This window comes from Cavia porcellus, unplaced genomic scaffold, assembly GCF_034190915.1.
Source record: "Cavia porcellus strain 051 isolate PalLab524CR breed Dunkin Hartley unplaced genomic scaffold, mCavPor4.1 scaffold_7, whole genome shotgun sequence".
In the NCBI taxonomy this organism is placed as follows: domain Eukaryota; kingdom Metazoa; phylum Chordata; class Mammalia; order Rodentia; family Caviidae; genus Cavia; species Cavia porcellus.
The window spans coordinates 28,164,833-28,189,066 of NW_026947490.1; the positions used below are offsets into that span (position 1 = coordinate 28,164,833).

At 53.0% G+C, this 24,234-nt stretch overlaps 1 protein-coding gene across 5 annotated transcripts; it reads left to right on the top strand.

The window, feature by feature from the left end:
• Positions 1 to 4,503: 4,503 nt before the first annotated feature.
• Med25 (mediator complex subunit 25) lies at positions 4,504 to 20,544 on the top strand. Of its 5 annotated transcripts, none has more exons than XM_023563184.2 (18): positions 4,505 to 4,713; positions 4,800 to 4,845; positions 5,173 to 5,297; positions 11,453 to 11,551; positions 11,752 to 11,872; positions 12,136 to 12,298; positions 12,435 to 12,565; positions 12,763 to 12,850; positions 12,943 to 13,139; positions 13,409 to 13,537; positions 13,984 to 14,069; positions 14,147 to 14,204; positions 14,297 to 14,404; positions 16,183 to 16,371; positions 16,457 to 16,528; positions 16,657 to 16,878; positions 17,156 to 17,336; positions 19,099 to 20,544. In XM_023563184.2, the coding sequence occupies exons 1-18, from the start codon at positions 4,580 to 4,582 to the stop codon at positions 19,341 to 19,343; spliced, it is 2,394 nt and encodes a 797-aa protein (XP_023418952.2). In that variant the 5' UTR covers positions 4,505 to 4,579; the 3' UTR covers positions 19,344 to 20,544. The 5 variants fall into 5 exon arrangements, with proteins under 5 accessions (XP_063109223.1, XP_023418952.2, XP_023418955.2 ...); XM_023563187.2 differs by having other exon boundaries at positions 4,506 to 4,713; positions 16,660 to 16,878; XM_023563186.2 differs by lacking the exon at positions 19,099 to 20,544 and adding an exon at positions 17,727 to 17,858 and having other exon boundaries at positions 4,507 to 4,713.
• The last annotated feature ends 3,690 nt before the right edge of the window (positions 20,545 to 24,234 follow it).

Here is a 24,234-nt window from a genome sequence, read left to right on the forward strand (position 1 = left end):
AAGATGGCGATGGTACTAGGTCATTGCCTAGCAACCGCATTTCGCGTGGATTTCCGTTTTATACTAGTAAACAGGTGCCCCATTCAAAGATGACGACAGTATAAGGCATTACCTAGCAACCACCGTGCAATTCCATTCTGAAAAAAAATCTAAGCGGTTGTGCCCTGCTCAAAAATGGCTACACGAACTGGGCCTGGTGACGCACTCCTGTAATCCCAGCAGTCTCAGGTTGAGGCAGGATAGACATGAGTTCGAAGCCAGCCTGGGCTACATAGCTAGACCTTGTCTCAAAAAAAAAAAAAAAAAAAAAAAGTCACACGTTCAAATTCGAGCATTACCACCTCTCCTCTCCCTTTTAGAGTGGTTTGTTCCCGTGAGCGTTGCCTAGTAACCACCAAATAAAATAGTTGTTTTCGTTAGAAGAAAAAATCCTTTATTTTACAGCATCATCAAATTATCTGTTATGACTTCATATCCGATATTTTACCATATACAGTAAAATGTGAAAATATCTTCCAAACTCCCTAAAATGAAGACTACATTTGTACTAACGTTTGTTTCTTTTTCTAATCAAAAAATGTTAGTCTATGTCACTATTTTATATTTCTTTGTAATCAGTTTTATGGTTGTAACAAATTGAGCAGTTCTGCCTGGCATGGTGGCACACACACCTATAATCCCAGTACTCTGGAGGCTAAGGCAGGAGGTTCCTTGTGAGTTAGATACCAGTCTGGGTTACAAAGTGAGCTCAAGGCCAGCCTGAACTACATAGCAGTAACTTGTCTCAGAAACATTTAAGGACAAAAAAAATAGTCCTGTACTGACATGCTAGGCTCTTTCTTGTGTATAAAGTGATACTGTAAATCTTTGAGTTAGCAACTGAATAGCTAGTTTCTTTTTGTGTGTGAGAACAGTTGCTCTCATTTACGCAAGCATATCTACAAAATTTAAATAACAATTTTAAAAACAAAAAGCCTTGTATCTACCCCCCCCCCTTGCTTATGGTTCTTGGAATTGAACCCAGGGAACACTAAGCTACATCAGTCTTTTTAAACTTTTGTTTTAAAACAAGTTCTTTTTGCTAAATCGCACAGGCTGGCATGGAACTTTTGATCTTCCTGCCTCGGTCTCTAGTAGCTTAAATTACAGGCATGCATCACTACTCCTTGGGAAAAACATTTGTTTATTTTAAAATGTTTTGTTTTTCTTCTTGATTTGATCACTAATGGCTTATAAGAAAAAACAGATGTTTACTCTGCATATTAAATTACACCACATTTTTTTCCTGTGGTTTTTTGAGATAGGGTCTCAAGTTCAGGCTGGCCTTGGGCTCACTTTGTACTTCAGGCTGGTTTTGAACTTGCAACAATCCTCCTGCCTCAGCCTCCCGAGTGCTAGGATTACAGTCATGAGCCACCATGTCCAGCTCCCCAATACACTTCTAGAGGAAAAAAAAATACAAAGAATAATTTTTAAAGTAATATATACATTTTTCCTCATATACCTAAGAATTTTTTTTACCTAGTTTTTCCTTTTGTTTTTTTTTTTTAAGAAATTCCTTCATGTAATGAGGTTTTTTTCTTAAAATGTAATTGGGTTTGTTTTTTGAGACAGGGTCTTGTTACGTAGCTCAGACTAGCCTCACTTTGTAGTCCAAAACTGGCCTCATACTCACTATGTAACACAAATTGGCCTCAAACTCCCTGTGATCCTCCTGCTTCAGCCTCCTTTAGTGCTGGAATTACAGCTATGCACCACCACACTCAGTTTAGATCCTGAAATTTTACTCACTCATAAATTTGGATCTGTTTCTGCCTTCTTTCATATATATTTTTTTTATTTTTTAACTAGAGATTGAATTCAGGGTCTTTACACTGAGTTACGTCCCCAGCCACTTTTGTTCTTTATTTGGAGACAGGGTCTTGCTAAGTCACTAACTTTGTCAGGTGAAATGCCATGTCCTGCCCAGCTTTGAAAGTTCCCAGGGAGTGGGGGGAAGGTCAGCAAGAGGATACAGAGATAAAGATAAAAGACAATACATAGAAAGCTAACATCAGGTGGAGCTCTCTCTCTGGATGGAAAGAAACTGTTCAACCACCCCAGTGCTACATACATTTAGAAGTGGAAACCTCACTACCTCAACTCTCACACCCCCTATTCTTGAGGCTGGAACACCTGTTCCCTTGAGGCGCTCCATGCTCTTGGTTCCTTCACTAACTCAACAGCTCCCCAACAGAAAAGGTTCTGAATTCCTGAATCTCCTGCCTCATCCTCCCGGAGTGCTGGGATTACAGGTGTGCACCACCAAGCCCAGCAACAATACTTTTTTAATTTATTATTTTTTGAGGACTGGGCTACTCCAACCAGTTTGAATACTATTATTATTTTATGCAGGCAATGTTTATAATTATACCTATGTCTATAATTCATTTTGCCATCTTTTTTTCCCTCTGATAAATCATCCTTCTTCCTTCTTGAAACAGAATTTAAAATTTTTCTTTGTCCTAAATATGTCTTTTGGAGTTTAATTCTAACATTTATATTGTCTAAAGTGAGTTTGTCTCACTCATTACTGAACAACTTTTGGACAATAGTTGATTTTTCTGGTACCAGGGATTGAATTCACGACCACATGCTTGCCAGGCAGGCACTGTACCATTGAACTAAATCCCCGGCCCTGATAGTTAATTTTTCTCAAAGAACTGCACAAAGTTATTCTACCATCTCCTAGTTTCCATTTTGCTGCTAAGAAGTCAATGTTCCCAGATGTGGTGGCACATGCCTGTAACCTTAGCTTTTAGGAGTCTGAGGCAGGAGAATCACCACAAATTTGAGGCCAACTTGGGCTGTACAATGAGTTCAAGTCCAGGCTGAACTGAATAGTAAGATCCTGTCTCAGAACAAAACAAAACAAACAACCCAAACAAAACATCTTATTTTTTTAAAAAAGGGTGAGGATGTAGCCAATTGGTACAGCTCTTTCCTCCTAGGTGCCAGACTGGATTCAATCCTCAGATGGAAAACTAAAAAAAACTATTGCCCTTGGGGTAAGTTTGGGTGAAATAAGCAGGTCAGAGCATTACTCAGTGGACGTGGACATAACAACACACTCTACGCCAGTTGAGCAGTTTCTCTGTCTTGTTTTTCTCCTCTTCTCCGGGGTTGAACCCCGGATTGCACTACCACTGAGCTACACTCAGCCATTTTTATTTTGAAATGGGTCTTGATAATTTGTCCAGATTGTTTTTGGACTTGTGATCCTTTTGCCTCAGCCTCTAGAGTATCTGGAATTACAACTGTGCATCACTGCACCAAGCTCACTGGGCTTTCCACTACTACTTGTTAACTGGTGAAAATGATCAATTTTCAAATGTTGAGCATTTAGAAAGTTTAAAGTATTTAAAATATTTAATTGACACATATATTGGTACATAATGATGAAGTAAAAGGTATACAGTGTGTGTTGACCAGGTCAGCATAATTCGTTTGTCCATCATCTCACTTATTCTTTTGCATTGTGAAAATTCATAACACTTTTCATTATTTTTAGCAAGGCTGGGGAATCAGACGGACTCGGGAATTTATACATTTATACAGGAACTTGGTAAGCATTCTACCACTGAGCTACATTTTTTTTTTTTTCTGCAACAGGACCTCGATCTGTAATTCAGCCTGGTTTGAATTCACTACGAGTGCTCGCTTCGGCAGGCAGCACACATACTAAAATTGAATTCACTACGTGGCCTTGGCTCATCCTCCTGCCGAGCTTCCCCAGCGCTGGAATTACAGGCGTGCGCTACCACGTGTGGCTACTGTAGATTTTTAAACTTAGTTTATGTGGTCTTTGACTGGCAAACTGATGTGGTTTTTTTGTTTTTATGTTTTGTGGCTTTGTGGTAGCTGATCACTATTGGCTTTTCAGAATTGGACGATGTATTTATCTCCTCTTCCGGTAGTTTTGAGATTTCATTTATAACATTAAAACAGCCATCAGGTGTTGCCTGGCAGCCTCCACTTAGGTTGGAGTTCAGGTTTCTCAGGAGAGAAAACAGCCGCACGCTTCCAAATTGATCACAGTGTTGCGTAGTAACCTCGTTTCGGAGGACGCGATTGGCTCCTGCACACGTCCCTGCCCCAGTCTCGCGCTCAGGCAAGAAAAGAACTGGCGATTTAATCTCTCTGCTGGAAAACAAGTGCGGCGTACTTGTTGCCTAGCAACCACGACTCTCCCCGCCCCACCCCCCGCCGTCCGAGTCCAACTAGGCGCCCCGCTCAATGATGGCGGCCGAATGCATTTCCTTCTATTTATTTTGTTCTAGACAGTTTTTACAATAACTCAGTATTTCCCAAGAGATTTTCGAAGGGGATCACTATGCCTCGCGTGACTACTCACGCTTCGGACGGGAAAAGGAATGAAAACACAAACCCGCGCCTAGCGCCCCGCACAAACATGGCGGCACGCGCGTCCGCGGCGCCCTGCAGACATCCGGCCCGCGTACGCACGCACGCCCCACGGCGCACTTCCGCTCGTTCCCTGGGCGCTGTGGCGGCGGTGGCCGCTCCTGCTCCCGCTCCCGGAATGGTTCCCGGGTCTGAGGGTCCGGCCCGGGCCGGGGGCCTGGTGGCTGATGTTGTGTTTGTAATCGAGGGCACAGCCAATCTGGGCCCCTACTTCGAGGGGCTGCGCAAGCACTATCTGCTCCCGGCTATTGAGTGAGTACAGTCCCGCGGGGCGCCCTCTCCGAGTTTAGTTCTGCACAGCCTGTGTGTGACCCCGCTGTCCACTTCGGTCCTCGCAGGTATTTCAATGGCGGTCCTCCTGCGGAAACGGACTTCGGAGGAGACGTGAGTCTGCGAGCCCGAGGCCGAGAAGGCGGGGCCGGGACTGCTGGCCAGAGAGGGGAGGCAGGGCCGGGATCCCCGGCTCAGAGCGCGGGGGGGGGGGGGGTCGGGACCCCTGGATAGGAGTGGGGAGATGGATCCGGAATCTCCGGATTGGGGAGAAGAAGGGGTCGTGACCCCGAGCTCAGAGGACCCAGGACCCTGGCTGGGTGGAAGAAGCTGGGAGGAGTTTCTGCTGCTTAGCTTACAGGAAACTGGGTGCTCCAACTTCTTTCCTAGTCGAGAAAGTTCGCGTCACTAATTAACACTGCCTGTGCCTTTCTCACCTAGTACGGGGGTACCCAGTACAGCCTGGTGGTCTTCAACACCGTGGACTGCGCCCCGGAGTCCTACGTGCAGTGTCACGCGCCCACCAGCAGCGCCTATGAGTTTGTCACCTGGCTGGATAGCATTAAGTGAGCTTTTCTCCTTACTTCGGCAGGTTGGGGGGCTGGGAGGGGGTATAGTGAGAGTGGCGGCTGGGGCTGGAGCTATGGGAGCTGTTTCCTCACATTGGGTGGCTGAAAGGGGCCGGGAGGGTGGTTGCAGTTTTGTCCCCAAGTCGCTTGTGGGGGTTCCATGCGTGCTCAGCAGTGTTGCCATGCACTTGTGGTAGGAAGACTGCTGTTGGGGTGACTTGCTGTGAGCTCCAACTGTTGCCTTGTGTTCCATATGCAAATTTCCTCCGTTCTCTCCTATCCTGTGGCCTTGTCTCACATCGAGGCATCCTAGGTTCAGATCAAACTATTCGCCACTTGAGCTTCCAGACCTAGGAGTCCCTGGCACACAAGCATTTCATCCTGAATTGGGGCTTTTGGTAGTATTTTCCTTTAGTTTGGGTTTTGATGTTTGAGTCGGGGTCTCCTATGTAGCCAGGGCTGACCTTGGACTCATGGTGATTTCTGCCTCAGCCTCCTGAGTGTTGGAATGAAGGCCGGGGGGTGCACCCACACCCAACTGTGTTGGTAGTGTAAGATTAGTTATCCCTTGCTTCATTGCTGGTTACCCCAAGTTAATGAATTGAGGAGTGGTGAAGCTACATGGTTCAATTCAGGATCTCCCATACACCTGCAAGCTACAAGGATTGGGCACGGCAGGGCCAGGTGAGGCCAGGTTGGAGGAATTTCTGCTCCTCTGCCTGAAGACTGGAGGCTGAAGTTGCTCATTGGCTTTCCTGAGTGACTGAGCTGATGCGGACGCTGTGGGCTCACTGGTGCAGTCGAGTTGGCAGTCACTGGCCTTCACTTCTGCTGCCTGCTGTTTGGTATAGGAGTTGTCTGTTCTGGGTAGGAGGGGCTGTACCCTCTGTGGCAACCAGGAGGTGGAATTGTTGGGGGACTATTGTGGGGCAGGCGGCCCCCAGTTTGTGGGATGTTTCCACAGTGAAGTGACCTGAGGACTGTATTTCAGGCTGTGCCTGGCACATGGGAAATGCCCCTGGAGGTACAGTTTTATGCCTCAGTTTCGTGGTTTGCAAATGTGTGGCTCTCAGTGCTGTGGGGTGACTCATGAGAGGCGGCGGTGCCCAGGCTCCATCTGCAGGCAGGGTTTGTTGAAAAGCAGAGCGCTCAGTGGCTGTCTGGACCTTTGCACGTGTGGCCTGCGTGCAGGTGCGGTGCTGAGTGCCTGCTGTGTTTAAGGTGGGTGCAGAGCCGTGATGGAAGAACTGACACCCAGTTTCCTTTTTCTGCTCCCTGTCTGGGTGTTTCAAGGTGATTGGAACGGGGTCTTGCTGTGTTGCCCAGGCTGGTCCCAGGTCCACCAGGCCAGCTTGCTGCAGTGTGTGAGTGTGTTGTGCTGTGGTGCTGGGAACTGAGCAGGGCCCCTCACATGCTAAATGAGTGCTTCACTTCTGAGCTACATTCCCAGCCCTTCTAAGACTTTTTTTTCTTTCCTTTTTTGCCATACTGGGGATCGAGCTTAGCACTGTACCACGGAGCCACATTCCTACATTCCTAGCCTTTTTTATTTTTTATTTTTTTCATTATGAGACAAGGTCTTGCTTAGTTGCTAGAATTGTTCTCATACTTGTAATTCTCCTGCCACAGTCTCCTAGAGTAGCCTGGATTATGGACATGTGCCACCAAGCTCTCCTGCTTCTGTCCTCTGGTTGTCAGTACCATATCCCAAAAGATGTGACAACCAGAAATGCCTCAGTGCATTATCAGATGTCCCCTAGGGGACAAAACTTAAACTCTTGTCATCCACTGGTTTTTAGATTGTCATAAAAATGAAATAACATTAAGTGGGGTACTTGAGGCCTGAGAGCCAAGTCAGGTGTCCCTGAAGTCCCTAGTGCCCCTCACCCCAGCATTAAGCTGGGTACAAAGTGAGTGAGCAGCGAGTACCCACAGTGCCCTGCATTGTGGTCACTCTGGTAAACTGACACTGCCTTTATGATCCCCACTCAGATGTTTTTTCCACGTGAGAAATGGCCCTGGATTTTTGCAAGCAGCTGCTTGCTGTCTCCTGCGCTTCTGTGTTCCGTTGTCAGAGCCCCATACCTCTGGCCCATATCTGTCCAGGGACTTTGTCTTGCTGTTCACCTCCCTCAGGGACTCAGGACCCAACAGGCCTTAGGCATGTTGGCTGGGTAACCCAAGTGAGTGGAGCCTGCAGGGAGCATAATTACCCAGAGGCCAGACCTCCAGGGGATGTTGAATGTTAGGAAATGCAGTTAAATTCCTTGCTTAGAAAAATCTGCTGGGCCTTGTGGCCTTGGAATCCGAGCACTCTGGAGGCTGAGGCAGAACAGTTGCTGTGAGCTCAAGGCCAATTTGAATCATCACATCAGAGGGGCTGGAGATTTAGCTCATTGCAGGGTCGTGAGTTCAATCCCCGGTACCAATTAAAAAAAAAAAATCTCTTAAGTTTGGGGATTTAGTTTAGCAGTATAAGTGCCCGCCTAGCAAGCACTAGGTCATGAGTTTGATCCTTGGTACCAAAACAAAACAAAACAAAAACTATGAATTAACATCAGAGATTGTCTCAAAACAAACAGAGGAATTCTGCTGGAATCTAGCATGGTGATGGACACCTATATATTCCTGGCATTCTGGGAGGCAGAGGCAGAAGGATTAAGAATTTGAATATCCTTGAACAGTTTAGTGATCTAGTAAGACCCATATCCCAAAATAAAAAATAAAAAGCTCTGGGGGTGTAGTTTAGTGGTAGTGTCCCTGGGTTCAATTCCCAGCATAACAAAAAAAGAAGGGAAGGGGGATTCCAAGTCCTGTGGGCAAAGAGGGCTGCTATCCAAACACTTTAATCCTGCGTCCACCCCACATGTTCTGTACCTGGAGCCACACAAAAGCTGGCCGTGTTCTCTGTGTGGAATCTTCCAGATCAGCTGACAAATGTTGTCCGCCGTTATTTCCCAAGGTCACTGTTATGATCTAGTCCTGTGTGACTATGAATTGGGTGTCTGACGTTCCACTGTCTGTAGCAGGCTGTGTTCGCATGGGGGATATCTTGTCTTCTCCTGAGAGGTTTCAAATTTAAGGCAGGAGGCATACAGTGTGCTTTCTTTTTGTTGAAATGTCCTTGCTTTCAGCTTGCATTTCCTTTCTTACCAGTTAGCCGCCTCGGGTCAGAAGGGATAACCCGGGTGTGTTCGCCTGCAGCCTTATGGCAGTTTGTTTATTCATTCAATTTTATGCTGTGCACAAGGGACACCAAGGAGTTGTCCCATGTGGTTTTGTGTTTGTGTGGGTGCTGGGATGGCACACAGGAAGTCCTTGGCAGGACTGCTGCTGTTATGTCCTGGGGCATTCCAGTGTGGCAGCTCAAGAGTGCGGTAATGGGTAGGACAAATAGGGACAGGTTCCAGGGCGAGCCAGGTACTAAGAGTTGCTAGGTATGGTGGCATATGCCTGTCCTCCCACCACTTGGGAGGCTGAGGCAGGAGATTGAGGCCAGTTTGGGTTCAAAGCCAGCCTGAACTTTTTTACCAAAAAAAAAAAAAAAAAAAAAAGTACTAAGTCATTGCCACCATCACCCAGAGGGCTTTATTTTAAAATTTTCTGTGCTGCAGCTGCAGGAAATTGAACCCAGGACCTCACGTCTGTTAGGCAAGTGCTTTGCCACTGAGTGAGTGTATGTCCTCAGCCATTACGATCAATCTCAGACCCAGGTAAAGTTAAACGTGCAGTAAGAATGGGGCTGGGGGCAGAGCTTGATGGCTGTGTGTTTGCTTAGTGAACTCAAGGGCCTGGTTTGATCCCTAGGACTGCAAACTACGTAAGTAAGAGAGTGAGATATATGCATTTGGTGGCCCTTAAGCCATGTGCTACAAGTAGACACATTTTAGTTCTCCCCACTTTCAAGTGTTTCTCATCTGCCTGACAGTATTTGTTGTACGTCTTTCTTTTTTCTTTTTTTTGTCTTTTTCTTTTTTATTGGTCCAGGGATCGAACTCATGACTGCCTGCTTGCAAAGCAGAGGCTTATGCCGCTGAGCTAAATCCCCAGCCCCTTGTACATCTTTCTTGAAGCTGTCAGCATAACCTGCAGTCAAGTCCAGTATGAAAAAAGCAAGCTTTAGGGTCTCGTAGTGGATGGCCCATCACACTTTTCCTCCAGAGTTTTATTTTTTCTAGTTTGTTGTATTGGGGATTGAGCCCAGGCTAGACAAATGCTCTGCCACTGAACCATGTATCTAGCCCTTTCTAATTTTTAATAATTTGTGATAGTCTCACTAGACTGCTCAGGCTGGCCTCAAACTTGTAGTCCTCCTGCTTCAGCCTGTTGAATAGCTGGGATGACAGGCATGCCCCTCTATACCCCTTTCCCTTTTTTTAGACAGTCTTGATTATGTAGTACAGGCTGGTCTTGAACTCACCCAGGCTGGTTGTGAGGTTTTGGTGATCCCCTTGCCTCAGCTCCCAAGTGCTAGGATTACAGATGCCGCCACTACACCTGACAGAGGTAACCCTTTTAAAGTGTGTAATTTGGTAGTCTTAACTGTGTTCACAGTTTCATACAGCTACCACCTCTGTCTCATTCCAAATCATTTTCATCATCCCAAAAAGAGACACCAACCTGAGCATGGTGGCTCATGCCTGTAATCTCAGCATTCAGGAGGCCACGGCAGGAAGATTGCCATGAGTTTGAGGCTAACCCAGACTACATAGTGAGACTGAGTCTCAAAGCAAAGAAATGAAAAACAAAGGGAAAAAAAGGAGCAGGAAGTACAAGGTTCTGAGTTTGATTACCAGCACCAAAAAACCAAACCAAAACAAAATAAATATCAACAACAAGAAAGGGGCGGGGGCAGGAAGACGGCTCAGCCCAGCTCAGGCGGGGCAGTTGGCTCTCGTCTCACAAAGGTCTGAGAAAGTTGGGGATTGGTTTCTCTAGTGCTGGAAGGTGAGACAGCAGGCTGGCTGTGGGGTAAATTTATTCAGTGGGGTCTGTCTACCTCTGTGGCCCTAAACAATCTCTGGGAAACAGTCCTGCCTCAAAAGGGGAAGGAGGGCAGCAGGGCTGCGCTGCAGTGCTGAGTGGGAGTGGAAGGCAGGGAAATGGGCGCCCACCCAGCCACCTGTGGTACCTGCGTGAAGTGGGTACCCTGCAGAGAGGGCATGGGAGATTGAGTGCACCGGCAGGGTGGCAGTGGGCGGTGGGCAGTGGACAGCCATTGTGGCAGGTGACCTGTGTTGATTGAGGCGGGCATGTCGGGGAGGACACCGCCATATTGGGCTTGTGACACCGATCAGTTGGGTTCCTGACTAGGCCAGGGTGGGGCTGTGGCCCTGGACTACAGTGCACAGAAGCCTGGGGGTCAGGTGTGTTGCAGGATGCAGGTGTGGCGAAGGGTGTGAGCTTACTGAGCCTTCCTGGGGCCTGGCCTCTGGTGGCCTTGGACTCCGGCAGGCTCCACTCATGGGCATGGAGAGAGAGCGCTGCTGCCCACGGACTCCTGGGTGCAGGTGCTTTGTTTCTTGCTTATTTAGTGCTCTTTTTAAGGCTGGAGGCCGAGGTTAGGGTGCTAGCAGTGCCAGACTCTGAAAGCTGAGGGGAAGGGGCCTTCCTTGACTCTTGTCATCTGCTGGTGGCCCCAGCTGTGCCCTGCCTGACAGCAGTGTTACCCAGTCTTCACAGGGCCACCATCTTTTCCCTCTTACGTGTCTGTTTTTGTGTTCAGCTTGTCCCTTATATGGGGGTGGGACCCCCAGTGCTCCCCACTTACTCACTTCTGTGATCTCCTTTTCATTGAGGTCACCCTGAGAGGTACTGAATGTTAGGACCTCAGACTCTGCTTGGGGAGGGGACATGTTTCAGACTGCTTGGGGAGGGGACATGTGGATGGACAGAGGAGGCCCTGCCCTTGGCCACGCACCCCGAAGGAAGGGACTGCAGGAGGGTGGCCAGGTGGCTGTCACACCCAGAGTGACACAGACCTAGGGGTCTAGGCTTGGGGTTTCCCATCCTAACTCTCAGGACAGAGCAGGGGACTCAGTAGTGTCCAGGGCACCCAGTCTGCTGCTGGTGGGGGACAGGAAGGAAGCAGGCTCTCTGGGGTGGCCTGGCCAGGGTGATGGCAGCGGGGTTGACTGCTTAGCCTCCTGCAGGTTCATGGGTGGTGGCGGTGAGAGCTGCAGCCTCATCGCAGAAGGCCTCAGCACAGCACTGCAGCTGTTTGATGACTTTAAGAAGATGCGCGAGCAGATGTGAGTAGAGCTTGCCACATGGTGCCTCCTCGGGCATCCCCTACTATATAGCAAGTCCCCTAGCCCTTCGTGCTGTTGGTTATGAAATGGAGTGTTGCTCTGACTTGCTGGGGGTGCGGGTATGAGCCTCAGCACTGCTAGGCCCCGTCCCTTCTTGGTCACCAGTGGGGTCCATTCTGTGCCTTGTCCTCCACCACCAGTGGCCAGACGCACCGAGTCTGCCTGCTCATCTGCAACTCACCGCCGTACCTGCTGCCTGCGGTGGAGAGCACCACGTACTCAGGGTACACGACTGAGAGCCTCGTGCAGGAGATTGGGGAGGTGCGGAGTTGGGCCCGGGTCAGGGTCTGGCTAGGACACTACCCTACCCCCACCACCCCGCCATCCTAAGGAGTAGGGCTGGGACCTGGATCCCTAAGGAGCCGTGATTCTGTGTGTGGCTCTTTTTCCTCGTGTTTGTCAAAACAGCTGAGGCCCGTGTCCCATGGGGCCTGATCCCTGGTCTCACCATTGGGGTGGTGGCTGGTAGTCCACAGTGGTGCCCAGGAGGGGCCCTGCACTGATCTCCATGTTCCCTCCTGCAGCGTGGGATCCACTTCTCCATTGTGTCCCCTCGGAAGCTGCCTGCCCTGCGGCTGCTGTTTGAGAAGGCTGCACCTCCAGCTATGCTAGAGCCACTGCAACCGCCAGCAGATGTGAGCCAGGACCCCCGGCACATGGTGCTGGTGCGCGGGCTGGTGCTGCCCGGTGAGGCCTGGCGCAGTGCGGTGGGATGGGCAGGGCTCAAGTGTCTCCTGCTCTCCTTGACATGGATTCTGGGTTTCTCTCCCCTTCCTCCTCTCCGCTGCTGTATGTGGGTACTTGGCCATTGTCCTGGGCTCAGTTGGGGGTGGCTCAACCCCTGGCCCCCTCCAGCCCAAGCAGCAGGTGCCTCTGCCACCCGTGCCACCCTCCGGTCCCACACTCTCAGCCGCACCCCAGCAGTCCCTGCCCCCTGTGCCGCCACAGTATCAGGTATGGATGTTGTCACCAAGATGGGACTCAGGCCTGGGCTGTACAGGAGGTGTCATCTCATGGCAGAGACCTAACTGAGCACTGGGATGTGTGGGGTCAGGGAGTCTTAAGGACACAGGGTGGGACCACGTGGTGAGGGGCAGCACAACAGGGTTCTGTGTCCAGGCCTCAGCACACCCCAGCCCCACCTCCTCCAGGTCCCCGGGAACCTGAGCGCGGCTCAGGTCGCAGCCCAGAATGCAGTGGAGGCTGCCAAGAACCAGAAGGCCGGGCTGGGCCCACGCTGTGAGTCCCTGGGCCAGACAGTGGGGTGGTGGGTTCCAGAAGCATGGCTTTTCTCTGCATGGCTCCTCACTTGTTCCCCATCTTTCTTGCAGTCTCGCCCATCAACCCTCTGCAGCAGGCTGCCTCTGGAGTGGGACCCCCCTTCAGCCAGGCCACGCCCCCAACATTACCCCCTGGGCCTCCTGGTGCCCCCAAGGCACCTCCTGCCTCCCAGCCCAACCTGGTCTCCACAGTGGTGCCTGGCCCAGGCCTGGCCCCTGCTGCCGCACAGCCAGGGGCCCCATCCATGGTAGGTGCAGACATCTATCCCTTCCGGCTTTGGCGTGAGGACAGTTAGAAGTGCCATTTGCCCTCCCAGCTTGGGACATTCTTGGGGGGACCTGGGGCCTCTGGGGCTCCCAGCACACATGAGGTGGGCGGGTTGGGGAAGAATCTCAAGAGTGGTTCCAGGGGTCAGGGAGACCCGGGGACCCTGGGCGTCCTCGCATCCTGTAGTGCTGGGGACCGACACTCCCAGCTGTACCGAGCAATGCTGCTCCTGCTCTTTCTCCTCTGCAGGCGGGCGCGGTGGCCCCAGGTGGCGTCAGTGGTCCTTCCCCGGCCCAGCTCGGGGCACCAGCCCTTGGTGGGCAGCAGTCAGTGTCTAACAAGCTCCTGGCCTGGAGCGGGGTGCTCGAGTGGCAGGAGGTGAGTGGGTTGCAGCTGTGCTGGGCAAGCGAACTTAGGGCCTCCCTGAACCTTGGGTCTGTGGCTTGGGACCAAGGTGGGGCTAACGCTGTATTCGCGCTGGGCAGTCACTCTTGTCCTCTAACACTTGGGAGCCCGAGGGTGGAGGAGCCCACTTAGAGGCGTACCCGGCCCCGCCTCCAGAAAATAAGGAGCTGAGAGTGGAGATCGGCGCAGGATAAGTTGTGCTGAGGTGAAGGATCCAGGAAAACACAGGATTTGGGGACCAGATGGGGTCACCGTGGTTGGGGCCTCTGGGGATAGTAGCTCTTGGGGTTCAGGGCCAGAGCTGGGGGGTCTGGGCCAGGGGAGGTTTGTGGCTGATGAAGAGGGGGTCATCTTGAGCTTGGGGATGGCCAGGGGAGGCTGGACCCTTTCTCACCATGACTCGACTTCTTCCCCCTCAGAAACCCAAACCTGCCTCGGTGGATGCCAACACCAAGCTGACCCGGTCCCTGCCCTGCCAGGTCTACGTGAATCATGGAGAGAACCTGTAGGTGGCCTTTGGGGGCAGGGTGGGCCAGGGTCCGCTCCCTCCTGACCCTTGACCTCATGTGCCCCCCCCCCCAGGAAGACAGAACAGTGGCCGCAGAAGTTGATCATGCAGCTCATCCCCCAGCAGCTGCTGGTGCGTAGCCTCAGGGCCCCCACTCAGTCTCCCCGATGCCCTGCCTTTGTTCCCTCCTCACTCCCCACATGGCGACCTCGGTTTCCCCTCAGACCACCTTGGGCCCTCTGTTTCGGAATTCGAGGATGGTGCAGTTCCACTTCACCAACAAGGACCTGGAATCCCTCAAAGGCCTCTACCGCATCATGGGCAACGGCTTCGTGAGTCCCTAGCGGGTGGGGTGGCACTGCCTCCATCCTGCCTGCTGCCTGGGTGCCTGGCAAGGGGGCTCTCTGCGGAGGGTGGGGGTCAAACTAGGGCCTCTCAAGCTGTGGTGAGGGCTCATGGGTTTTAGAACCCGGCACCTCGCTGCACCCTGAACTACACACTGGGCCAAGGTGTGTCCCGGGGCGCTCTGACCAGTGTCTGGGGCAGCGGGAAGGAAGCTTTCGCTTCTGATTGGGCCCTGGCACAGGTAGATTCCTGGGGCTGCCCTGCACACTGCCCTAGCCATGGGGGCTCAGCACAACAGAAGCTTAGTCTCCAGAGGTCTTGGGGGGCAGAAAGCTGAGTTCAGAGCTCCAGAGGAGGACTCGCACTCCCTGCCCCTGCCTCTGCCCCATGTTGCTGCAGCCTTCAAGGCCATCTTCCTGGTGTCCCATGTCCTCACGTAGCACCCTCTGTGGCCTTTGTCCACATCCTGGGGACCACCTCGAGGAGTTCTCTTGGACACTGACCTTTCTGAAGAGACCACTGCCCTGTGTACAAACACAGGGGACTTCCACTATGCTGGGGTCTGGCTTGGGGGCACTCATGGGGCTGCAGTCACACAAAGAGCTGATGGGGGTCCTGCTAAAAGATCAGTGCACTCCTGTGCGCGGCTTGTATCACAGCTCTGCCTCCTTGGCTCAGCACCAGCCCCAAGGGTGCATCCTGGGAGGCAGCTGGGAGGACAGACAGGGTCCAGTGGGGCTGCCATCAGGATTGCTCTCGTGGCTTCAGATTCCTCGGCTTGGGTCTGTGATTCTCCTGGCCTCCCCTATGAGGGACAGGGCAGTTCCCAGGGCTAGGGCAGTGTGCTCACTGTGTTGAAGTTAGGTAAGGGAAAGAACAGAAGCTAGGGGGCTGGGGATTTAGCTCAGCGGCATAAGCGCCTGCTTTGCAAGCAGGCAGTCGTGAGTTCGATCCCTGGTACCGATAAAAATGAAAAAGACAAAAAAAAAAAAAAAAGAAAAAGAAAAAGACAAAAAAAAAAAAACCTGTCCTGAAGCAGGGACCAGCCTGGTGGCTTGGGATTTGTACCCTGGGACCTGGACACATCACTTCCTGAGCAGCCAGGGCTCCTTGCAGGCACACAAGTGCCTGGTAGGCAGCTGGCAGGTCTGCCTCAGGTGGGGAACTGAGGCTCCGAGAAAAGGTCAGCTCCCACAGCCCCTGTTGCAAAGTGTGACCTGTGGCTGCCTCCAGATCACCACAGCGTCCACTGTACTTCCTGTTGGTGAGCCTTGGGCGGTGTATATGGTTATGCCCTGTCCCCTGGTTAGTGAGTGTGTGCAGTTGGTGCTGCTTCCTCAGTTCACAAGGCAGGCACCCATGGAGAGCATTGAGTGAGACGGTGCGGCTGTGACTTGGCCTCAGGGCCGCCACTACCATCCACACCTCTCCTTCGAGGCTGTGCCCCTTACCCCCAGGTGGCCTTTCAGGGCAGCCCCAGCTCATTGTGGCCAAGGAAAGAAGGACTACGCAGGTGGCACCAGTCAGAGTGGCCCTGCTCAGGGCCCTTGTTGTCCCCACAAGCCAGTCTCGCCCTGCCCTGTGGGTCCCTGACTCACCTGAGCCCCACTTTTTGTCTGGAGTTGCCCCAGATCAGCTCTGCTCTCAGCCTCCTTCAGTAGAAACCCCTGCCATCCCTGTGTGAGAGGCTTCTGGAACTGTCTTCGATGGAAGCCGCCTCCAGCATACAAGGACCTGAGGTGCCCTCCTGTCTGTCTGTCTGCAGGCCGGCTGCGTGCACTTCCCCCACACGGCCCCCTGCGAGGTACGCGTGCTCATGCTGCTCTACTCGTCCAAGAAGAAGATCTTCATGGGCCTCATCCCCTACGACCAGAGTGGCTTTGTCAACGGCATCCGGCAGGTCATCACCAACCACAAGCAAGTCCAGCAGCAGAAGCTGGAGCAGCAGCGCGGGGTGAGCCGCATCCCACCAACACTTGCACCTGCCCGGGCATAAGACACCCTGCCCCGGTCACTGACCTGCCCCTCTCCCTGTGCAGATGGGGGGACAGCAGGCACCCCCAGGTCTGGGCCCCATTCTGGAGGACCAAGCGAGGCCCTCGCAGAATCTGGTGAGGATGACGGGTTGGTCAGGGACAGGGCGGGACAGCCGTAGAGGACGTCCTATGTCAACTTCTGTTTCTTCAGGCAGCGGGGCGTGGGCCTCTGCATGCTCCCTCACCCCCATCTTTCTTCCCAGCAGCTTCAGCTCCGCCCACCACAGCCCCAGCCTCAAGGTGCTGTGGGGGCATCTGGGGCCGCAGGGCAGCCCCAGGCCCCAGGTACCACCCAGGCCCCTCCAGGTGCCCCCCAAGGCCCTCCTGGAGCTGCCCCTGGCCCACCCCCTCCTGGACCCATCCTTCGGCCCCAGAATCCTGGGGCTAATCCCCAGCTGCGGAGCCTTCTTCTCAACCCGCCACCGGTGAGATGTGGGGAGATCAGCTGGGAGCTGGGGCCCTGGCCCCAGCAATTCTCATCTTTTTGTCTCGGGGGAGGGAGGTCAACTTTGGTTCGTGGGTATGATGGACTCCTGGGGCTCTCAGCAAAACACCACCCACTGCCTCCTTCCCATTTAGGGGGCTTCTGCTGAGACTCCCAAAGTGCAGGCTGAGACCCCTGAGAAGCCTTAGGTAGCGGCAGGATGGTGGGTGTGGCAGGGCTTCTCCCTAGCCTCTGAGCCTCGCTCTGTATTCCCCCAGCCCCAGACCGGGGTGCCCCCGCCCCAGGCCTCCCTCCACCACCTCCAGCCACCAGGGGCTCCTGCGTTGCTGCCCCCACCTCACCAGAGCTTGGGGCAGCCCCAGCTGGGTCCCCCGCTCCTGCACCCGCCGCCCGCTCAGTCCTGGCCCGCCCAGCTTCCCCCTCGGGCTCCGATGCCAGGTAAGGGAGCTCCAGCGGCGAGCAGGTGGCTGGGCAAAAGTGCCATAGCGAAGGGGTCTCCCTGAGACCCTCAGGGAACTCTGGGCTACTTGGGAAGCACCTCCCATTGGATCAAGGACCTAAAGGGAGAGAACTCTCCCATGATCCTCTCCTTCATGTCGGGGTGCTGGAAAATAGTCTGGGGCCAGAACTAGTGTAGGGGAAGGGCTCCCAAAGACTCATGGGAAACTCTTGGCAACCAGTGGGGTCAGTAGGCACCTCAGATGGGACCCCAAGGCTTCCTGAGCAACAAAATGCCGCAGGCTCCCGGCGGAGGGAAGAAGCAGGCCCAGGGCCCTCCATGGGCCCAGGGACTACTGGGAGATGCAGTCCTTCCCCACCGCCCCCCAGGTCAGATGCTGCTGAGCGGGGGTCCCCGGGGCCCGGTCCCCCAGTCAGGCCTGCAGCCCAGCGTCATGGAGGAAGACATCCTCATGGATCTCATCTGAACCCCCAGCACCCAATAAAGTTCCTTTTAACACACGCCCGGCTCCCGTCACTGACATCCCCCAGCACTGGGCAGGAGGACACCCGGTCATCTCTGTGCTTGTCCTCACTTCCACAGACCTCCCCCAGGCCCCAGGCTGGGTGGTGCTGGGCCTCACATTGAGTCAGACCGTGTGACACAGCTGGCTGGCTGGGAGGCGCGGAGGCAGCAGGTGCCAGGCAGGCAGGGGCAGGACCAGTGCTCCCACAGGCTGAGCAGGGACTGAGGGAGCCCAGGCCGGGGCATCAGACCTAGCCAGACAGCAGAGTCTGGTGAGAGGAGCAGCAGTTCTAGGGGTCAGGAAGGACCAGGTTCTCAGGGACAGAAGGGGCCCTGGCACCTGAGACTCCTGGAGAGCAGGGGCTAGGCTGGCAGCTGGGGCAGCTGGAGCCAGAGAGCTGGGCAGGCGGCACATGGCAGACCAGCAGCTCGTGCCTCGTCCCATGGCCACAGGACCATGGGGATCATGAGCTGGGGGCCAGTCTGGGTGCTGTAGACGGTGAGTGCCAGTGGCCCCAGTGATGCTTAAGTGATGGATACCATGTTGGAGCTCAGGACCATCCAGGTGATAGTGTACGGTGGAAACCATAGGAGTGGCTGAGTGTCCATAAAGGCAGGGCAGGATCTGGGCTCTTGTTGGAGATGGCCTTTTTGAGACTGGACAAGGTGGACAGTGTGGCCATCCCCAAGGAAAGACCTTGCAGGGGACAGGGTCGGGACAGTGAGGCGAAGGCCCTGCAGGGTGTCCTTGGAGACATCTGCAGGCAGCAGGGTGCAGGCAGTAGCCAGGGGGTGGCACGAGGTGACCGTTGTGGTACTGGAGGTAAGCGTCACACAGTGTGGTCCATTCCTGGACCGCCACCCTCTGGGCCTGCCCCAGGAGAGAGGTTGCAATTTGGTGGCCCATGGGCCACTCTGCAGGTGAGTTTTGTTTGGCCTTCCCTGTGTTAGCATACGTGGTCCTCTTTCCTTACGAGGTAGCTGTATAAATCGGGTTCATTCACGCCCAGATACACACACCGCAGTCTTGGCTCCTGGCCTGGCTCCCGGGCCTCCCTACGCCTGGCTCCATGACTGGAGCTGCCCTTCTGCGGGGCGCGTGTTCCCCGGTTCGCCACAGTCCCCACCTCCCCTCCCGCTCCCCACCACCTTGGCTCGGGGCTGGCACTGTGGTTGCTCCTTGGTAGCGTTCAGAGACAAGTGAAATCTTTCTTGTACCCATGTCTCCACCAAAAGCGGCAAAACGAAAGAGAGAAGGAGAGGGCCGTGTGTTTCGAGAAAAATGGGAGCGAGACTATTTCTTTGTGGAAGTGAAGAGCATGCCTACGTGTCTAATATGCAAAAAAATCGTGTCTGTGTTGAAAGAGTACAACCTGAAGCGCCACTATGAGTCCAGGCACAGCAAGAGCTACGACCAGTACACAGAGCAGACCCGCGACGCCATCCTCAACGAACTGAAAAAGGGCCTTAAGTGTCAGTAGGGCTCACCATGAGGAGGGCCCGGGCTGCGGGCCCATACGCCTCGGGGTACACGGAAGACACACCAGGCTTTGCCAGCCTGGCTGCCTGAAGGAGGCGCATCAGTCGTGGCCTTTCCTGTTGCTGCTCATAAACTCTTTCCACCGGTTAGCTTTATTTATTTGTGGTGTTGAGGATTTGGAGGTGACCAGGGGAGCCCGATGCTGGGAAGTGACAGACTGTACCGAGAGATGCGATGTCACATGCAGCGCTCAGAACTTGGAAGCACAACCACAGATAGTTGAGGCGGTGACCTGAGCAGCGGTGTTGGTAGGGGCAAGAATAGTCACATACTGGCCTGTCACCTCCATTCAGTGGACCCGAGAAGCCAAAGGGATGCACGGTGGACTTCTGCAGTCTTATGCTCCTCATGGTTAGCTGTGGGCAAGTGTCCATAACAGCTTGAACCAGAAGCCGGTTCCCTGAGGAGGCAGCCAGAGGCTTTGAACGCCAGCACAGCTCCTCAGGGCCAGCCACAAGCTGCTCCTTGAGTGGACACTTGAGATGGCCTTGGACCAGCAGAGACAGAACTGCACTCCCCAGGCGTAATCCGACTCCTCCTTTCTCCTCACCACAGTTGGTTTCTGGAAGTGGAATTGGTGGCCTGGACCACAGTCACCTGGATGGTGGGCTCAAAGGCCAAATCCCCAGACTCTGCACCCACTTTCTGTGACAGTGGAATAGCGCTGTCCCACTGGCTGTGGCCAGCGGGCGTTGCCCCGGCCCCGTGGCTGTAGGCCACAGGAGTAGTTGAACTGCAAGGCGGAGGGCACCCGTCCCAAAGGCAGTTGCTCGGGATGGTGGCGAGGTCCGAGGTCCATTTTGGGGCGCCCACGCTTGTGTGAACAGCCGCCCCTTTGGTTAGGGTTAGGGCCCGTATCCAGCGAAGCTCGCTCCTGGGGACAGAGTCTAGGTCGCCTGGGGCGCCTGCCCCTCCAAGACTTGACCCTGACAGCTCGGTGTGGAAGGGGAGTTGTCAGCCTTCCCGCCTCAACTTGAAGGAGCAGAAGAATTATGAGAGAGAAAAAAAATTTTAATAATTAAATACTTCTATTTTTCAATTTGTATTTTTTCAATTTTGACTTTATAAACTCCAGTATCCTACATGTTTGTATTCTGTTCCATGCATTCACCATAGTTGAGTAAAGATCCAATTTGATTATGTTTCTGGCCGTGGACTTTTCTTCTACCTGACCAGTTAACTCATTTCGATGGCCCACCTGACCCCTGGAGGCAAGCGACTTTCTGTCCCTGTCCTCGACTGTTCACACCACATCTGGGGCCCCCCTGGGGCTGGGGACCCACCTTGTCCACGAGCTAAGGCACAGGAGAGATGGACTAGGGCCCCTGGTGGTAGCTAGACCTGAAGGTGGGGAGACATCCTGGGCAGCCTGTTTAGCAGGGACCAGGCAGGTGACGAAAAGACGCAAATCGGACAGGTGTAAACCCCTAGGCCCCATGGGGACTGTGGCGAACGTGGAGAGTGCTTGCCCTGCCTTATGGCCTTCAAATTGACACCCAAAACACTTCGAGGACCAAACAAACTCTGCTGATGGGTCCCCAGAGGCTGCCGGGCCACCATTTTGTGACCTCTGGAAGAGGAGAAGACCCCAGAACGAGGGCAGAGTCCCACCAGAGAGACCCTGAGCAAGGGGTGGGGGGAGCCGGAAGGAAGCCAGGAAAAGAACCAGGCAAGTGTGGTGTCTCGGGAAACGAGTGGTTTTCCGAGGAAGGAGCAATTGCTGTGCCCGAAGCTGCTGAAAGGGGGCAAGATGGGGGGCTGGAAGCACTGTGTGCTGCCTCTATGGGGTAAGGGGTTCCCCCCAGGGAAGCCCGGGTTTGGATCTGAAACAGATTAGTAGAAATGTTCCCAGTCACCAGAGTTCCTCTCCCAACTGTGACGTCCAGCTAAATCAACCACAGAGACCTGTGCGGCCCAGTCCCCTTCCCGGAGTGAGGAACACAGCCCCCTGGGAGAACCCGTGCCCCCTGTGCTGCTGAGAATGAGCCAGCTCAGGTGGAGCAGATCCTGGGGGGACGCTTTCCTCTGAACACAAGGTGCCCCTTGCACCCAGTGGCTGGGAGCAGCTACTGCTATTGTCACCAGCCAGGCCACAGTGCACTTGGGGAAGCAAATTGCAGTGGGTCAGGCTGCGTCTGAAATGCGTGTCAGCTGCAGGTAGCACCTGTGTGTCCCAGAAGGCTAGGAGCCAGTGCTTGGGAACATTTTTGGTTTCCATTAGTTTGTTCTTGAAAGACATACCTGGGGCCGGAGGTAGATGCTTTTACTGGTGTCCCCAGGGTAGGGAACTGGTGGCACTGCTGCACGCTGGCTTCAGGTGGGATGTATGTGTGTGGGGCCGTGATGTGACAGCCAGCCTAGGTGGCTCGCAGTGATGGGTGTGCTGGGGCCCCCCACATACCCCCACTCACCAGGCAGTGCTGGGCTCTTGGGATAGAGCTGTGAAGAATTAGACGTGGGTGTCCTTGACACACTCGCTGTGAACTAACTCAGGGCCAACTCGGGAGCTGGGATGAGAGTCAAGGCACAATACAAGGGCTTGTAGAGCTTGTTCTGGGCAGGCCTGATTTTCTTTCCCAGTACTGGAGATGTAGTTCATCCCAATTCTTTAAACATTCCACCAAATAAATTGCCCAAGCTGGACTTACACTTGTGGTCCTCCTGCCTCAGCCTCCTAAAATGCTAGGATCACGGATTACCACACCCAGCCCAGTTCATCTTTTTAATGAATTCAAACTGGGAGTTGAGTAATAAATGCTGGGTTAGGGAGAGGGAGCAAAAAGGATGTCCTGAGGACCTGCATACCCACCTCCAGTAACAGTGCTGGGTACAGCCGGAGCCGATTTCTCATCCTGCCTGGAGTGGCAGCATGCCAGGCGACAGAGTAAAGGTGCAGAGTGGCTGGCCTCCCCATAGCAAGTAGATGTTCCAGGCTGAAATCACATACTGTCACTCTCATGGCCCAGGATTAAGTACAGGATTCTACTCAATCAAGGCAGGGTCACTGGGCCACTGGGGAGCTAAGAAACACCTGGCAGATAACACAAATGAGTATTTTAACACTTTTGGTTTTTTTTTTTTTTTTTTTTTTGGTCTTTTTGTTTTTATCGGTACCAGGGATCGAACTCACGACTGCCTGCTTGTAAGGCAGGTGCTTATGACGCTGAGCTAAATCCCCAGTCCCTACAGTTCAGGTTCTTGAGCTCACTTTGTAGCCCAGGCTCGAACTTGCAACAGTCCTCCTGCCTCAGCCTCTCGAGTGCTGGGATTACAGGCACACACACGCCTCCACTTCTGGCAGTTTTAATACTTTAAATGCCACCTGCACCCATTTCTCTACTAGAACCAAGACCTTTGCTTTCAGTCTTGGCCTCTGAGTCAGCATACATCATTTTCTTCATAAACTACACTCACAAGCCAGATGAGTGACCTCAGTTTTTAAAGTTCTGAGTGCTCAGGAACCGGAAGATACTTACGAAGCCAACAGGGCTTGGCTCACTCTTAACCCAGCAGCTTTTTTCCGGCACCTCCTGCCTCTTTTCTGGCGTGGGGAACCTGCTTTGCAGGTAGCACCTCTTTGTGTTAGGGTTCCATAGTTTGATAGGGGCTTAAGGTGTCACACTGAGGGCACCTGACATACACAGGCTTGGGGACATGCACTGCCTTGCCGATGGGAGCTGCTTAGTCCTGATGGTGGTCACCGGCCCACACAATTGGCGCTAAAAGAGAGCGACTTTCACCTTGACGGATAGGAGAGGCACTAGCTTCAGGGAGCTTCCCTGTGTAGGGCTTGAAAAAAACTTTTTATTACTATGCGGTTGCGGTATGTGATTACATTCGTTATGGGGAATCTAGAGCATATGCCTAGCACATCTTTAACTCCTTTCATGTCTCCTTCCCCACCCCTCCCTTCCTCCAGTGTCTTGGTCCTTTTGTCATTTGCAGAAGATCTATCTGCCTGTCTCCTGTTATTCAGCTATTATTTTGCTCTTTGATTTCTTTCTTTTGTACTGGGGATCGAACTTACCATTTTGCGCTTGTGAGGCAGGCACTTATGCCACTAAGGTAAATCCCTGGCCCTCTTTGATTTATTTCTACCTGGGGTTTCTCATATAAAAGAAACGTGATATTCACACTAATCTGATTTATTTCACTTAACGTTATGGTCTCAGGGTGCATCCCTTTTCCTACAAATGACTTAAGTTTATCCCTCTTTATGGCACAGTAGTACTCCATTGTGTATGAATACCACATTGTTTTTACCCATTCATTGCTGATGACAGGTTGCAGCTGTGGAAGACCTAAGGCAGGCGTGCCACAGTGGGTTGTTTCTGTCATTGGAAGCTCTAAAAGGTTTGCCATCACTGATATTTGGCTGCCTACAAGATTTAGCTACTGAGTTTTGCTACCACAAACATGGGTGTGTATGGGTCACTGTTGCCCTTCTGAAGTGAGTTTCCATTTTGCCCACCCTGGAGTGTCCTGACACACTTCTCTCTATTGTATAAACGTGAGGCCAGATGGTATCTAAAGGAAGAGGAGACCTTAATTACATAGAAAGCAGGAAGGCAAGAGTAGGGATCATGAGATCACCTGGAAGGGCAGCCGGGGCCATAGTAAGGGGTTCAGATTCATTCATTCTAAGGACACTGGGAGCCAGAACACTAAGAAGTCAGCGTTTCCAGGTGTAGTGGTGCATACCTGTAATCCGAGCTCTCAGGAGGCTGACGCAGGAGGATTGCCTGAGTTTAAAGCCACCTGGGCTACATAATGAATTTAAGTCCAGTCTGAACTACACAGTGAGACCTGGTCTCAAAACAACCCTCCCACAA